The sequence below is a fragment of the Macaca thibetana genome, chromosome 16 (assembly GCF_024542745.1).
Source record: "Macaca thibetana thibetana isolate TM-01 chromosome 16, ASM2454274v1, whole genome shotgun sequence".
Lineage (NCBI taxonomy): Eukaryota > Metazoa > Chordata > Mammalia > Primates > Cercopithecidae > Macaca > Macaca thibetana.
Window position 1 is genome coordinate 59,321,648 of NC_065593.1, and position 17,375 is coordinate 59,339,022.

The 17,375-nt window shown below is 47.5% G+C and overlaps 2 protein-coding genes across 6 annotated transcripts in view; one reads left to right on the forward strand and one right to left on the reverse strand.

Moving 5' to 3' along the window:
• The window catches only part of RNF213 (ring finger protein 213), a 322,271-nt gene that overhangs the window by 173,211 nt on the left and 131,685 nt on the right, over window positions 1–17,375 (reverse strand). For 4 of the 5 annotated variants that reach the window (XM_050763977.1, XM_050763978.1, XM_050763981.1 and 1 more), the window contains one exon: window positions 13,183–15,121. The exons of the other annotated variant lie outside the window; for it this stretch is intronic. In XM_050763977.1, coding sequence (XP_050619934.1) covers window positions 14,968–15,121 — 154 coding nt within the window. In that variant the 3' untranslated portion in view covers window positions 13,183–14,967. Of the gene's footprint in view, window positions 1–13,182; window positions 15,122–17,375 lie in introns of those variants that run through there. 5 annotated transcript variants of the gene reach the window in all.
• The window catches only part of EIF4A3 (eukaryotic translation initiation factor 4A3), a 321,735-nt gene that overhangs the window by 29,757 nt on the left and 274,603 nt on the right, over window positions 1–17,375 (forward strand). The gene's annotated exons all lie outside the window — the stretch shown is intronic.

A 17,375-nucleotide genomic window follows, 5' to 3' on the forward strand; every position in this document is an offset into this window, starting at 1 on the left:
TTTTTTTTTTTTTTTTTTGAGATGGAGTCTCGCTCTGTCACCCAGGCTGGAGTGCAGTGGCCGGATCTCGGCTCACTGCAAGCTCCGCCTCCCAGGTTCATGCCATTCTCCTGCCTCAGCCTCCCGAGTAGCTGGGACTATAGGCGCCCGCCACCTCGCCCGGCTAGTTTTTTGTATTTTTTAGTAGAGACGGGGTTTCACCGTGTTAGCCAGGATGGTCTCGATCTCCTGACCTCGTGATCCGCCCGTCTCGGCCTCCCAAAGTGCTGGGATTACAGGCGTGAGCCACTGCGCCCGGCCATTTTTTGTCACCCAGGCTGGAGTGCAGTGGCCAGATCTCAGCTCACTGCAAACTCCGCCTCCCGGGTTCCCGCCATTCTCCTGCCTCAGCCTCCCGAGTAGCTGGGACCACAGGCGCCGCCACCTCGCCCGGCTAATTTTTTGTGTTTTTAGTAGAGACGGGGTTTCGCCGTGTTAGCCAGGATGGTCTCGATCTCCTGACCTAGTGATCCGCCCGTCTCGGCCTCCCAAAGTGCTGGGATTACAGGCTTGAGCCACCGCGCCCAGCCTTATTTTTTTAATTTTGAGACGGAGTCTCACTCTGTCGCCCAGGCTGGAGTGCAGTGGCGCAAACTCAGCTCATTGCAAGCTCCGCCCCCTGGGTTCACGCCATTCTCCTGCCTCAGCCTCCTGAGTAGCTGGGACTACAGGCGTCCACCCCCACACCTGGCTAATTTTTTGTATTTTTAGTAGAGACAGGGTTTCACCGTGTTAGCCAGGATGGTCTCGATCTCCTGACCTCGTGATCTGCCTGCCTCGGCCTCCCAAAGTGCTGGGATTACAGGCATGAGCCACTGTGACTGGCCTAGAAACATTTCTTTAAACAACAAGTTAATGTCTCACGTGTCCATGTGAAGAGACCACCAAACAGGCTTTGTGTGAGCGACAAGGCTGTTTATTTCACCTGGGTGCAGGCGGGCTGAGTCCAAAAAGAGAGTCAGCAAAGGATGGTGGGATTATCATTAGTTCTTGTAGGTTTTGGGACAGTCGGTGGAGTTAGGAGCAATGTTTTTGTGGGCAGGGGGTGGATCTCACAAAATACATTCTCAAGGGTGGGGAGAATTACAAAGAACCTTCTTAAGGGTGAGGGAGATTACAAAGTACATTGATCAGTTAAGGTGGGGCAGAAACAAATCACAATGATGAAATGTCACCAGTTAAGGCTATTTTCACTTCTTTTGTGGATCTTCAGTTGCTTTAGGTCTAGATGGATAGTGCAGGTCACTGGGGATATGATGGCTTAGCTTGGGCTCAGAGGCCTGACATTCTGTCTTCTTATATTAATAAGAAAAAATAGTGGTAGAGTGTTGGGGTGGCAAAATTTTTTGGGGGTGGTATGGAGAGATAATGGGTAATGTTTCTTAGGGCTGCTTCAGGTGGTATTAGGGGCAGAGTGGGAACCTACAGTGGGAGCGATTCAACTGAAGAAAGATTTTGGGGTAAGGAGTGATATTGTGGGGTTGTTAGGAGCATTTGTTGTATAGAATTATTGGTGATGGCCTGGATGTGGTTTTGTATGAATTGAGAAACTAAATGAAAGACACAAGGTCCGAATAAAAGGAGGAGAAAAATAGGTATTCAAGGACTAAGAATTGGGAGTACCCAGGACGTCCAATTAGAGAGTGTCCTAGGGGATTCAACGTTATTGTTTGCTTGGTTGGCGAGTTTTTGGGCTCTATCCTTGAGTTTTTTTATGTTGTCATATACCAGGCCAGGTTGATTTAGGTAAAAACAACATTCTTCATTTAAAAATATACAAAGTCCTCCTTTTTCAGCAGTGAGTAAATCGAGGCCTTGGTGGTTCTGGAGGACAACTGCAGCTAAAGAGTCCACCTGGGCTTGGAGAACAGACAAAGTTTATGATACATCTGTAATGCTAGCAGAGAAGTCATTCGAGAGGCTGCGGAATGTTGTGGCAGTGATTGAGATGCCTGCTGTTCCAGTTCCAAGTGCCATAGTGGAGGCAGAAAGTCCTAGACCCACAAGTAAAGGGATTAATGGGATGACTCTTTTTTGTCATGTTGATGTCATGAGGGGGACAGGCAGTTGTTCGTTCCCATCTGCAAACTGGGTTGGGGGGTTAAGGAAGTCTACAGTACATGTGCCCGGCCAGTTGGCAGGCAGGCAGGCACATGTAGGTGGAAGAGCCACATAAAAAGAAGGGACCTTGTGCCAGGCAAAACTGGAAATGTAATGTGAAAAGGTGAGAGAGGGTACTGAAAGAGGAGTCCTGCACCCCAAATCCTAGAGCTCCAGCAAGGGCAGCAGCCATTAGAGGTTGTAATGGGGATTGATGGTGCAACTGCATAGAGGGAGGGGTTCGGTTCTCATGGTGTACAAGAAAGCGCAGAGTATCTACGAGTAACCTTTCACTACTATGCATGGGGCTGGGTATCAGCCAGCAAGAGGAGGGGCCAGGAGGAGATTCAGATGAGCAGGGGGAGGGTAGCCAAGGATGGAGTGAGATGCAGGGTAGGTCTCTTCCTAGACAATAGTGACTGCCAGTGTTTTTGAGTTTGTCAGTAATGACAGAGGGCTTATCAGTCATGTGAAGCTGGAATGCTCCCATGTGTTTGGTAATGTGTGTGGCTGGGTTCTGGAGATAAAGAGTAAAGGAACATTTGGACAGTGGAAGGTTGCCTAAAGGGATTCCAGCAGGCTGTTGTCGGGAGACACATAAAGGAGCGGCAACAGGGATAGTTGTGTGGTTGGGGTCCAAATATGGGGGGGGGTGGAATTGACATAAGGAGAAAGGTGCTATAGGTAGGTGCGGAGAAGGATGGCAGCTTGTTGGTGTGAAATGTCTGGGGAGTTCTCACCAGATCTGTCTAGAAAGTAAAGAAGTTCCTCAGGCGGGTAAAGATGAGGGCTGGTGAAGGAGATTCGGAGGTGCAGGAAGACAGAGGAGAGGTAGCCCAGTCGGCCTGTAGAGTGGGGATGACTGTAAAAGCAGGAGGAAAGGGAAATGCATAGCCAACAATTCTTTGCTAGAGAAGGATTGGAGGCAGTGAGGAGAGAGTGGGCAAGATTGATAGGATGCTGGAGGTAATGAGGTAGAGGGTGGCATAAGAATGGGAATGAGGGCCGGGCGCGGTGGCTCAAGCCTGTAATCCCAGCACTTTGGGAGGCCGAGACGGGCGGATCACGAGGTCAGGAGATCGAGACCATCCTGGCTAACACGGTGAAACCCCGTCTCTACTAAAAAAATACAAAAAAAACTAGCCGGGCGAGGTGACGGGCGCCTGTAGTCCTAGTTACTCGGGAGGCTGAGGCAGGAGAATGGCGTAAACCTGGGAGGCGGAGCTTGCAGTGAGCTGAGATCCGGCCACTGCGCTCCAGCCTGGGCAACAGAGTGAGACCCCTCAAAAAAAAAAAAAAAGAATGGGAATGAGAATAAGAGTGAGTATAAAAGTAAGAATGGGACTTCATCAGGGTGAAAGTTTTGGAGCGTACTTTGTCACTGAAGATCTTCTATTCACTTAAAGAGAGACTTAAGGGTGGCAGTTTGAGGTAAAACCAGGCGCCACTGAATACAAGAGCCTGAGAAACTGCTTGGCTGATTTGACTAATAAAGGCCTGTCCGTTATCGGATTGTATAGAGGTGGGAAGGCCAAATTGAGGAATTATATCTGACAGAAGAGAAGAAATGACCGCGGTGGCCTTCTTAGACCCTGTGGGAAAGGCCTCTACCCATCCAGTGAAAGTGTCTACCCAGACCAAGAGGTATTTTAGTTTCCTGACTCGGGGCATGTGAGTATAGTCAATTTGCCAGTCCTAGGCAGGGACAAATCCCCAAGCTTGATGTATGGGGAAGGGAGGGGGCCTGAACAATCCCTGAGGAGTAGTAGAATAGCAGATGGAACACTGAGAAGTGATTTCCTTGAGGACAGATTTCCACGATGGAAAGGAAATGAGAGCTTCTAAGAGGTGGGCTAGTGGCTTGTAACCTACATGGAAGAGGTTATGAAATGACGACAGAATAGAATGGGCCTGTGAGACTGGAAGGAGATATTTTCTTTGGTCCAAGAAACATTTGCCTTGTGTGGGAAGAGAGAGATAGGTGGAAGTTTCAGCGGGGGAGTAGGTGGGAGTGGTCAGATGAGGAGAAAAAGTGCCATGAGAGATAGAAGGTGGAATGCTAGCTGCTTTTTTAGCTATCTTATCAGCATAAGCATTGTCCTGAGCAATGGGATCTGGAGCCTTTTGATGACCTTTGCAGTGAATGACTCCAGCTTTCTTTGGAAGTAAAGCGGCCTTGAGAAGAGTTTTCATTAAAGAGGCCCTTTCATTAATGATGAAGGACCCTTGCATAGTGAGGAAACTTCTTTCTGCCTGTATAACAGCACGGTGGTGCAGGATATGGAAGGCATATTTAGAGTCAGTATAAATATTGACTCGTAGTCCCTTTGCAAGAGTGAGGGCCTGAGTTAAGGCAATGAGTTTGGCTTGCTGAGAGGTAGTGGAGGCGGGCAGAGCGGTAGCCTCAGTGATCGATGTGGAAGATACTATAGCATAGCCTGCCTTTGCTGGTGTATGGTGATTAGGCCTGGTGGAACTGCCATCAATAAACCAAATATGATCAGGGTAAGGAACAGGAAAGAAGGAAATATGGGGAAATTGAGTGAACGCCAGTTAGATTAGAGAGATACAGTCATGGGGGTCAGGTGTGGTAGCAGGAATAATGTGGGGGGCTAGCCTAAAACACTAAGGTCAAGTTGTTTGGACAGAAAGGCTACAGGGCGCGATCCCGGCTCTTGTGTAAGAATTTTGACCGCACAGCCCTGCACTTCAGCTGTGTGTAATGAAAAGGGTTGGGATGAGTTAGGGAGAACCAGTGTGGGGGCAGCTTCTAGGGCTGTTTTTTAAGGAACGGAAAGAGGAGTGGCGAAAGGATTTGGGATCTATGGGGTCAGCTAGGTTTGCTTTTGGGAGTTTACATAATGGTTTACTCAGGATGGTGAAACTAGGTATCCAAAGGTGGAAGTAACTAACCATGCCTAGGAAGGAAAGGAGTTGTTGTTTTGTAGAAGGGGTTTGGGTTTGGGAGATTAACCGGACACGATCAGCAGGGAGAGCACTTGTGTTTTCATGAAGAATTATGCCGAGATAGGTAACAGATGAGGAAGAAATTTGGGCTTGGCTGAAGTAATGGGGGCTGTCCGTGAAGCCTTGTGGCAATACAGCCCAGGTAATTTGCTGAGCCTGATGGGTGTCAGGGTCAATCCAAGTGAAAGCAAAGAGAGGCTGGGATGAAGGGTACAAAGAAATAGTAAAGAAAGCATGTTTGAAATCCAGAACTTCTAGAATACTGGGTTGTGGAGAGGTTGTAGAGGGAGGTATTGAGGATAGGAGAGTATATGGGTTTGGCACCACGGGGTGGATAGGCAAGACAATTTGGTTGATAAGGTGCAGATCCTGAACTAACCTGTAAGACCTGTCTGGTTTTAGGACAGTTAAAATGGGGGAATTGTAAGGAGAGTTTATAGGCTTTGAAAGGCCATGTTGTAGCAGGTGAGTGATAACAGGCTTTAATCCTTTTAAAGCATGCTGTGGGATGGGATATTGGCATTGAGCGGGGTAAGGGTGATTAGGTTTTAATGGGATGGTAAGGGGTGACTGATTGGTCGCCAAGGAGGGAGTAGAGGTGTCCTATACTTGTGGTTTAAGGTGGGGAGATATAAGGGGAAGATGTGAAGGGGGCTTTGAACTGGGGCAAAAGGCAGCAATGAGGTGTGGCTGTAGCCCAGGAGTAGTCAGGGAAGCAGATAATTTAGTTAAAATGTCTCGACTTAATAAGGGAGCTGGGCAGGTAGGGATAACTAAAAAGGAGTGCAGAAAATAATGTTGTCCAAGTTGGCACCAGAGTTGGGGAGTTTTAAGAGATTTAGAAGCCTGGCCGTCAATACCCACAATAGTTATGGAGGCAAGGGAAACAGGCCCTTGAAAAGAAGGTAATGTGGAGTGGGTAGCCTTCGTATTAATTAACAAGGGGACGGACTTCCCCTCCACTGTGAGAGTAACCCGAAGCTCAGAGTCCGTGATGGTCCAGGAGGCTTCCGAGGCGAGGGGGCAGCGTCAGTCTTCAGCCGCTAAGCTGAGAAAATCTGGGAAGGAGTCAGTCAGAGAGCCTTGGGCCAGAGTTCCAGGGGCTCTGGGAATGGCTGCTGGGTGAGTTGGACAGTCCAATTTCTGGTGGGGTCCCGCACAGATGGGACATGGCTTAGGAGAATCCTGGGCTGTAGGCATTCCTTGGCCCAGTGGACAGATTTCCAGCACTTGCAGCAAGCTCCTGGGGGAGGAGGTTCTGGAGGAATCCCTGGCAGCTGTGGTTCAGGCGTTTGGAGTTCTTGTGTGCTGGAGATGTGACTGGGGTTTATCTCACAGTGGAGGCAAGGAATTGCAACTCAGAAATACGTTGCTACTTGGCTGCCTCTACTTTATTATTGTACACCTTCAAGGCGAGGTTAATTAAGTCCTGTTGTGGGGTTTGAGGGCTGGAATCTAATGTTTGGAGCTTTTTTCTAATGTCAGGAGCTGATTGGGTGATAAAATGCATATTAAGAATAAGGCAGCCTTCTGGCCCCTCTGGGTCTAGGGTGGTAAAGCGTCTAAGGGTTGCTGCTAAGCAGGCCATGAACTGGGCTGGGTTTTCATCTTTACCTTTACCTAAAGAGGTAGTTTAAGTTTGTCATAGTTAACAGCTTTGTAAGCTGCCTTTTTAAGCCCTTCAACTAGGCAGGAAACCATGTAATCTCACGTAGCTATACCTGGGGAATCTGCCTGATAGTTCCATTGGGGATCCTCTCGGGGAGCTGCTCTAATGCCTTCCTGGACTCTGGCTCATGAAGCCGGTGGTTATCAGCATGAGACTGGGCTAGAGAAAAAACTCTTTCCCGTTTATCTGGGAAGAGGGTAGAAGTCAGGATGACATTTAAGTCACTCCAGGTTAAATTGTAGGACAGAGTTAGATATTGGAATTCCTGTATATATTTAGTGGGGTCTGATGAGAAAGAGTCTAAATGCTGGCTGATTTGGGAAAGGTCTGATAGAGAAAAGGCACATGTACCCTGACTGTGCCTTCAGCTCCAGCCACCTCTGTAAGAGGAAACTGTTGGGCAGATGGGGAAGGGGTAGTCGCAGAACGAAACTGTAAACCAGACCAGGTGTGAGGAGGGGAGGTGAGAGAAGGATTATAGGGTGGGAGAGCAGAGGCTGAGGAAGAATTGGGGTCTGGCTTGGCCTGGCGAGGAGCAGCCTGGGGAGAAGGGGAGAGGTCAGATGAGTCCGTAGAAAAGAAGAATTCAGGCCGGGCACGGTGGCTCAAGCCTGTAATCCCAGCACTTTGGGAGGCCGAGACGGGCGGATCACGAGGTCAGGAGATCAAGACCATCCGGGCTAACACGGTGAAACCCCGTCTCTACTAAAAAAATACAAAAAATTAGCCGGGCGTGGTGGCGGGCGCCTGTAGTCCCAGCTACTCGGGAGGCTGAGGCAGGAGAATGGCGTAAACCCGGGAGGCGGAGCTTGCAGTGAGCTGAGATCCGGCCACTGTACTCCAGCCTGGGTGACAGAGCGAGACTCCGTCTCAAAAAAAAAAAAAAAAGAAAAGAAGAATTCAGAGGACTCAGAGCTTGGGGTGGAGACTGAAGGAACAGACAGAAGAGAAAGAAGAAAGATTTGGGACAAGTCTCATTGGGGGCAGAGACTAGGGAGGGACCAGTGTGTAAAAGAATGCCAGGACGTCAGGCACCTCAGACCATTTGCCCATTTTTTAACAAAAATTATCCAGATCTTGTAGGATAGACAAATCGGAAGTGCCATTCTCTGGCCACTTGGAACTACTGTCGAGTTTGTAATGGGGCCAAGCGGTATTGCAGAAGAAAATAAGACGCTTAGATTTTAGGTCAGGCGAGAGTTGAAGAGGTTTTAAGTTATCGAGAACACAGGCTAAGGGAGAAGGAGGAGGAATGGAGGATGGAAGGTGGCCCATAGTGAAGGAGGCAAGTTTAAAAAGGGTAGAGACACAGAGAAGGGAGGTTGGGAGCAGCCCTGGGCTGCAATGTGGGTGAGCAGCCAAAGCAGGCATCCCCACAATTGACTTGCCACCAAGGGAGTGTGGGTGAATGACCAAGGCAGGCGTCCCCGTGGAGATCAGACACCATTGCAACGTGGGTGAATAATCAGAGGGGCATCCCCCGCAATGATTAAACACCAAGGGAAGGCTGCCTTCCTGAGTCCGTGACTGGCGCCGGAGTTTTGGGTCCACGGATAAAATGTGTCTCCTTTGTCTCTACCAGAAAATGAAAGGAATTGAAATTAAGGGAGAGATTGAAGGGTGGTGCCAAGATTGAAAGGAGAAAGAGGTTGAGAGATAGAGAGGTTGGAGAAGAGAGTAAAAAGAGGTTGCTTATCCAATTTAAAATCGGTGAGATGTTCCTTGGGCTGGTTGGTCAGAGGACCCGAGGTCGTGGGTGGATCTCTTCATGGAGTGAGGGTGAGGACAGGGGACTGGTCTCCCACTGACCAGGGTCTTCGGCACCAAATGTCTAACGAGTCCATGTGAAGAGACCACCAAACAGGCTTTGTGTGAGCAACAAGGCTGTTTATTTCACCTGGGTGCAGGCGAGCTGAGTCCAAAAAGAGAGTCAGCAAAGGATGGTGGGATTATCATTAGTTCTTACAGGTTTTGGGATAGGCGGTGGAGTTAGGAGCAATGTTTTGCGTGCAGGGGGTGGATCTCACAAAGTACATTCTCAAGGGTGGGGAGAATTACAAAGAACCTTCTTAAGGGTTGGGGAGATTGCAAAGTACATTGATCAGTTAAGGTGGGGCAGAAACAAATCACAATGGTGGAATGTCATCAGTTAAGGCTATTTTCATTTCTTTTGTGGATCTTCAATTGCATCAGGCCATCTGGATGGATAGTGCAGGTCACTGGGGATATGATGGCTTAGCTTGGGCTCAGAGGCCTGACAATTTATTTCAGGACAAGAATTTACCATATAATAATCTTTTTACATAAATTCTGATCCCCCTTTTTTTTCCTTTTTTTTTTTCCGAAGATGATAACCATTCTTTTCCAAAGCCAACTTCTTTTACGTTTGTGAACTAGACTAAGGCCACAAGATTAGAAGTTACTATAATACATGTTACACTGTTCACTTTTAGCAAACTTTACTTTTGTTGAAAACCTTGTAAGTTTGGGATTTTAATTATCCTTTGCTATTAATAAGACTTTGTTTTGTCCAAATTATCTTAGAATTGGTATAGATGGCTTTTTGTTTGTTTGTTTAGTTACCTGGGTGGAACCATCAATCCTCCTGTCCTGAAGGGAGTTCCTCCTAGGTCTGGTTGGACCTTTGTACAGTAATTAAGATTTAGATCCCCCGTTAGGAAACCTGCTGGGTTAAGGGAATTTTCAGTGGTTAATGTTAAATCATCTTTTTTTTTTTTCCTAACAGAATAACCCCATACTTTAAGATTTCTGACTTAGTAAGCTACTTTTTTCATTTTTTGATTTAGGATAGTTCTGAACCGAACTAGTGAGGTGTGTTCACAATGAGGTTTCCTCTAAAAGTTATTTTTCTACTTTTTTATGTTAGCAAAGCAGTTGCCGCTGCAGATTGAATGCATTTGGGCCATCCGCGGGTTACTGGGTTAAGGATTTTTGATCTGAAGGCTACAGGTTATCAGTGGCCTCAGTGCTTTTGGGATATGCCCTTGTTTACACTGACAACAAAGTGGTATTGAAGTGTTATAGGGTTACAGAGAATACCTTGGATTATCAATTACAGGTTTTAAATTTATCTTGGCTTTTAAAGGAATAGGGTACACTGTATTTTCTTAACTACTTGTATATCTGTCTCTATTCTTTTTCTCTTTGTCTCTCTTTGACTTTCCTTTTGCCTCTGTCTCTTCTTCTCTGTCTCTGTCTCCTTGTCTCCCTCTGTCTCTCTGTCTCTTCCTCTCTCTGTTTGCCTCTTCTCCTCTCTCTCTCCTCTCTCTCTCTCTGCTGGTCTTTCCTTGCCTCTGCCAGCTGCTTATGCTGCTGTTCTCTCAACCTCTGTGGGAGGGGTCTAAAACCAGCTGTAACCAAGTGTCTATGTACGGGAACTGGTCTGGGTGCCCTGGCTTACAGGTTACTTTGTGTTATACCTTTGAAACAAGGGACCTGTCCAGGCTTCCTTCTGATGGCCAACCCACCTGTAATGCTGGCCAGTCTATCTTACACAAAGTTTTAAGTTTTCCTGGTGTCATAGTACTCCATAGTCTCCCTTACATCCTTTCTTGAAAATTTTCAACATAGTTCCTAGTGGGGTGGGCTTACTTTGTGCCTCACCCATGTCTCCTCGAGACAAAACACCATACTGACACCAGAAAACAAAGAACAGGTAAAAAGGGCACACACACACTTTTACAGTTTATGCCAAACCAGAATCAAAACCAAAATCAGAGTGTCAGGAAATCGAAGCCAGGTCAAAACCAAAACCAAAGTATCAAGCAATCCAAGTCAAGTCAAAAACCAAAACCAAAGTGCTGATAAAGGCACACCATGGGTGATCAGGCCACGCTTCCACTCAAATGGAGTGGGCAAGTTCCCAAGACTGGTCCCGTCAAGCAGTTCAAACCAAGTCAAAACCAAAACCAAAACCAAAGTGCCGATAAAGGCACGCCATGGGTGATCAGGCCACGCGTCCACTCAAATGGAGTAGGCAAGTTCCAAAGACCAGTCTTACCAAGTTTTAGATGTCAGACTCCAAGTGCCCATTCCTTCCCGGTGTTCAGCCACTGTGTTGATCCTCCACGGGGGCCTGCCACGCACTGCTCTGACGAGGCGTCCCACCGGGGCAAACGCCTACCCAGGAACGCTCTCAGGATCCGCGTCACTCGAGCTGGTCGGAGTCCCCCGCAGGGATTTTCCACAGGGCAGGCTTAAGCCGTCTAAGGAGCTGCCTTGACCATCCGCCAATCGCCTCGCTTCCCGGTCAGGGAAACAAGAAATGTAGCAGGACAAACTGCAGACAAAACTCCTCAGACACCGAGTTAAAGAAGGAAGGGCTTTATTCAGCTGGGAGCTTCGGCAAGACTTACATCTCCAACAACTGAGCTCCCTGAGTGAGCAATTCCTGTCCCTTTTAAGGGCTCACAACTCTGAGGGGGTCCATGTGAGAGGGTCGTGATCGATTGAGCAAGCAGGGGGTACGTAACTGGGGGCTGCATGCACCGGTAATCAGATCAGAACAGGACAGGGATTTTCATAGTGCTTTTCTATACAGTGTCTGTAATCTATAGATAACATAACCAATTAGGTCAGGGGTCGATCTTTACCAGGCCCAGGGTGCCACGCCGGGCTGTCTGCCTGTGGATTTCATTTCTGCCTTTCAGTTTTTACTTCTTTCTTTGGAGGCAGAAATTGGGCGTAAGACAATATGAGGGGTGGTCTCTTCCCTTAGTAGGACCCTTTTAGTAAGTTTAGGTGTGAGGGGAGGTGCAGTAGGGCTGAAGGTGTTTTTTATGGGCTGTGGAGCACCTGAGCAGGGGCAGCCTGGTGGAGCACTTGCTGGACCCAGGGCCTCTCCTCCAGCCTCTCCAGCTTCCCTCTGCTTCAGCCCCAGGTTGCCTCCCCATACACCCTCACCTCCTCAAAAGGGCTGTCCTACAGCGAGGGTGATTAGGTGTGACTTTTGACCAAAGTTGCTCTCTTGGGGAAAATGCACTTTCCTGGTGCTTGTTTTTCCAGCTGGAAACAGGATTCATAATGCTAATGGTTGAACTTAATGAATGAACGTGATGGGATGAGAATAATGCAGAATACAATATAAATGCTAATCATGGCTTGTATTGTTATTCAGCTCAAGGCTCAGGTTTTCTCTGGCCACCTCCTCAGTTATGTAACCTTATTACACTTCGCACTTTATGTATCAAATCAGAGCTGTTTTCCTTAAGCACATTAGTGCATGTGGGCATGGCTAGACTTGGGTGGCTTTACCTGCTTGGCCCTGAGCTGACATTTTCTTCCCAATATTTATCACTGGAAGTTTGTTTCTAAATTGGAATTGCCTGAATATATAGGAATAACTGAAATAGCTCATACCCGTCTCAGCTGACACACGACAGTCTTGTAACTATTAATGAAAGGTAAATAATTTGCACACACAATAATGTCCTTATGTGATTTTATTTTATTCTTTTTTTGAGACAGGGTCTCACTCTGTCACCCAGGTTGGAGTGCAGCGGTGCAATCATAGCTCACTGCAGCCTCAAACTCCCAGGCTCAAGCAATCCTCACACCTCAGCCTCCCAAGTAGCTGGGATTACAGGTGTGCACACTCGACTAATATTTTCACAGTCAGGTCTTGAAGAGGATATAATCAGTTGTGAAGATTTTTAGGTAAATCACCACCAAGGTAGGGCTGAAAGCAGAAAGAACTCTGCAGCAGGGAACTGTCCAGGGAAGCGGGTATGAGCCGGAGTGAGGATGAATAAAGGGTTGGGAGGGGGAAGGTCAGGGTCGGTGATGAGGCATCCATGGCGGAAACAGAAACTGCAGGGTGAGGTGAGGCTGGCGCAGGGCAGACAAAGCGAGTGTTCCCGTGCAGGCCAGCATGCCTCTTCTTCTCGCCTGGAAGAGCCTTTCCTTTTTGGAAGAGAAAATGCAATTTTCCCCCTAAAGGGGCATTTTTAGCACTCAAACGTAAGTGGGCTCCTGGAAGGCTTATTGTTTATCTCTCATCCCACAAGTGGACTCATGAGTGAAGTTAGTTAGCTCCTACCTGTACTTCTGTTAGCTGCAGCCCTGCTGTTTCCAGTGAAGTCATTTTAGGCAGGGCACAGGGGACTCCTCTCTGAGGCTGAGCTGTAAGCATTTCAGTCCCAGACCGGCTCCAGGGAGTGGCGCTCAGCTCCACTGTGGAGTCGCCGGGCTGCTGTCATCTTGTCCAGAGGAAAAGTTTACCATCTCGCATTCGACGGCAGAGCGTGCTTTCTGTCTGAACAGTCTGGACATACTTCTTCATGGGTGCTTCTAAAGGACATTTCCACAAACAACAGAAACAATTCCCAAAAGCCTCGTTGATGTCTATGTGCCATAAATAGAAGCTCTGCCCCCAGAGAGGAGGGTTCTTTAGCAGCAAAACTCTGGTTTATTAAGACAGGTATGACAAGTAAAATAGAATTCACTTTGTTTTGCCTCTGCTAGGCCAGTATATTTATGTACAAACAACATAATGCAAGATATGACAGTTAAGGCTTTGAAGCACAGCGTACAAAATGAAACAGTTTAAAACTCTTCATAAAAATGGGAAAAATTCCCAGGCCAAAGGAAAAACAAAAGCCTTAACAGAAAGAGGCTGACAGTGGACTCCCTGCTGCTGAGGTGTGGCCAAGCGAGTCTGGGTGTGAGCTGCCACCTCATGGCCAGCCCTGAGGTATCAAAGGAGCTCCGAGTGCAAGTTTGAAGACTTCAGCAGGCCAGCCCCTGGCCCCCACACCCGCTCACAGGCAGTCGGAATGCAGATCTCGGTGGCAGGTGGCTCTGCACAGTCCAGAATGATAAAACAATCACGGATGACTAAATGCCAGGGACTGTGTAAGTCAGTTCCTGCCTGCAGTCTGGGTCACTCTGCCCTTCATCAGACCCTGTGGCGGCACCATCACAGTGAGGAGAACGGAGCACAGCTCCTTCCGTGCCTCCTGCCAGCGCTGCGCAAGGTGTGCATGGCTGAGTCCTGAACAAGCATTTTCTATTTTTGTAGCTCTCACTCCTTGGGCCCAATTTCAAGTTAAGTCGTTAACTCGTTTAGAATGAATATTAAGGATACTGCCTCTAACTTATCAACAGCTGTGCTGAGCTGTCTAGGAAGAGAAATTAGTCCAGAGAGGTCCTAAGTATCAAAGCAGATTTTGGAAAGAAAAAAGGCAACACTTCAGTGAGAAAAGCAGCACGAGATCCGGACCCGGGGACTCTTCCCTCTTTTGGAAACGTAACTGATTTTGATGTGCTGAGTCTCAGTTTTTATGCCATGGCCGAGAACCACACAAAGGACTACATACTCACACAAGCGAGAGCACGCTGAGACTGCATGTTTATTTGGCATAATGCCACAAAAACTCCCCAAAGAACTGCCAGAACCAGGCCTGTGACCGAGTTTACAGTCATCTAGTTTTCTCTTACAATTTCAAAATATTAGATCAGAAGAATCTTTGGTGATTAGTCCACTCTCCATTTTAAGCATGAGGAAACCAAGGCCCTGATGGTGTCCCTGGTCCAAGTCCAGTGCTTTTCACAGTGAGGCTTTTGGCTCTGACCCTCTGAAATCGGTCTGTGACTCATTGGGAGGGCGTGGGTCAGATCTGGTTAGTTTGATCTTAAGGCACTCACAAAATGCCCCGATTTTTCTTGTCTTTGTGAGAAGATGAAAAACAGTCTGGCAGTTTTTCACATCATCTTGGAAACCCAGAAATCTATGTACAATACTCACAATTTAAGGGAATGGAAGAAAGAAGAAAATGAGATTTTCTTCTGTGAGTACAGAGTTAGAAAAAAAGGGGTGGGCAGTGCCAGAGGCGAGCGGGCACAGATCATTGCTGCGAGTGTGGCTGAGCTACTTGTCTCTTGGAATGTAAACAATATTGGTTTATTTCCAATTTCATCTAATCTTCATTGTCATCTCCCAATGAACAGTACTCATGAGAAAGTTTCAGAACATGTACACACATGGTCCAGAAACAGCTCGGCCTTCAAAAAGCTGTCAGCTCATGTAGCACGCCTTGGTCTTGAATTCGGTACTATGCTGACAGCTTTCCTTCTGAATGCAAAAGCACCAGTCCGTGATGAAGTCCACACCGCAGGAGAGGAGAGAGGAGCCTTCTCTCCCACGTCATCCGAAGACAGCTGAGGAAATAATTCTATCTCATTTGTCGATCCCGTTTCAGCACAGCAGCTGTTTTCCACACTGAGACACAGCTGGCGAGCAGTATCTTTTCTGGGAACTGAGATTCCATTTCAGGAAGAATTTCATTTTCTTTAGTTTCCATGTAACTTACCAGAGTGTCTCTCAGGCTGAAAAACGAAAGAATAAGAGAGCATTGAAAACAGTCTCCTCAGCACAGTGGCTCATGTATTGTAAGCCCGGCACTGTGGGAGGCTGAGGCGGGTGGGTCACTGGAGCTCAGGAGTTCAAGACCAGCCTGGGCAACATGGCGAAACCCTGTCTCTAGCAAAAGTACAAAAATTAGCTGGGCATGTGGTTGTGTATGCCTATAGTCCTAGCTACTTAGGAGGCTGAGGTGAGAGGATCACTTGAGCCCAGGAGGTAGAGGCTGCAGCGAGCCGAGATTGCACGACTGCACTCCAGCCTGGGCCACAGTGAGATCCTATCTCAAAAAAAAAAAAAAAAAAAGTCTCCCATATAACATAAGGGGACCAGTCAGTCCCCTCATGTCAGTTTTTCCTGTTGTCATCAGCAGAACCAAAATGCTCATTAAGACTTAAAATCCTAGGCTGGGCGCAGTGGCTCACACCTGTAATCCTAGCACTTCGGGAGGCTGAGGCGGGTGGATCACTTGAAGTCAGGAGTTCCAGACCAGCCTAGCCAACATGGAGAAACTAAAAATACAAAAATTAGCCAGGCATGGCGGCGGGTGCCTGTAATCCCAGCTACTTGGGAGGCCGAGGCAGGAGAATCACTTGAACCCGGGAGGTGGTGGTTGCAGTGAGCTGAGATCGCACCACTGCACTCCAGCCTGGGCGACAGAGCGAGACTCCGTCTCAAAAACAAAAAAACAAAACAACCACCAAAAAAAACAAATCCCGAGGAGCAGTTTAAGGTCAATCACCTGAGTTCCTGAACTGAGACTAGCATCCTGGGTTGAAGGCTCTGGTTCCTGACTGCTGCTTCCCACATGCAGTACACAAACACGATAGAAGCCCACGGAGCACCCTGTGCCGGCCCCTTCATGTGACTTTAGGCCCTCTAGCAAGGTGATGTTTATTTATAGGGTTGCTAAACAAGGCCGCACCATTCAAAAAACCTTGTATTCTATCACATGTTTTTCATTAACAAAAGATGGGAAATTCTCTAGGAAAGGGATCTTTTTTATGTACATGAAAAGTACAGGCTAGTAAAGACTTATTGAATAGGTTCAAATAACATACATGTATATAGGTATATGCCACATAGCATAATGGAGGAAAATAACAAATAGGAAACATATTGGTGAGGAAGACTGGAGTTTGATGATCTAGTCAGGAAAACGTCAAGTTAAATCCTTACTTCACACCTAAACTGGTGAACAAGTGTGTGAAAGCACAAAAAGAGAGAGGACAGGCCGGGTGCGGTGGCTCACACCTGTAATCCCAGCACTTTGGGAGGCCGAGGCGGGCAGATCACTTGAGGTCAGGAGTTCGAGACCAGCCTAGTCAACATGGTGAAACCCGTCTCTACTAAAAATACAACGAAATTAGCTGGGCAGGCACATGCCTGTAGTCCCAGCTACTCAGGAGGCTGAGGCAGGAGAATCGCTTGAACCCAAGAGGCAGAGGTTGCAGTGAGCTGAGATCATACCATTGCACTCCAGCCTGGGTGAGGGTGAGACACTGTCTCAAAAAATGAAAAATAAATAAAGGCAATTCAGAGGATGATATACAAATGGCTGATGAATATAAAAAACGTGTTCAGCCTCACGGTAAATGGGAAAATACAAGTGAAAATGAGATAGCATTTTGGCCATTAGATTGGCAACATTGTAAAACATGGATAATATCCAATGTTGAGTATTCTCATACACTTTTTTTTTTTTTTTTTGAGACGAAGTCTCCCTCTGTTGCCCAGGCTGGATTGTGGAGTGCAGTGGTGCGATCTCGGCTCACTGCAATCTCCACCTCCCAGGTTAAAGCAATTCTCCTGCCTCAGCCTCCTGAGGAGGTGGGACTACAGGGGAGTGCCACCACGCCCGGCTAATTTTTGTGTTTTCACCATGTTGGCCAGGCTGGTCTTGAACTCCTGACCTCAGGTGATCCACCCACCTCAGCCTCCCAAAGTGCTAGGATTGCAGGGTAAGCCTCCACTCCCGGCCTAGTATCAGATTTAAAATGTACCTCTCTTTGACATAGTCTACTTGTAAAAATTAGAATATATGACTTGTAGGCTGGGGGTGGTGGCTCACGCCTTTTCATTCTAGCACTTTGAGAGGCCGAGGCGGGCAGATCACTTGAGGCCAGGAGTTCAAGACCAGCCTGGCTAACATAGTGAAACTCTGTCTCTACTAAAAAATATAAAAATTAGCCAGGCATGTTAGTACACACATGTAGTCCC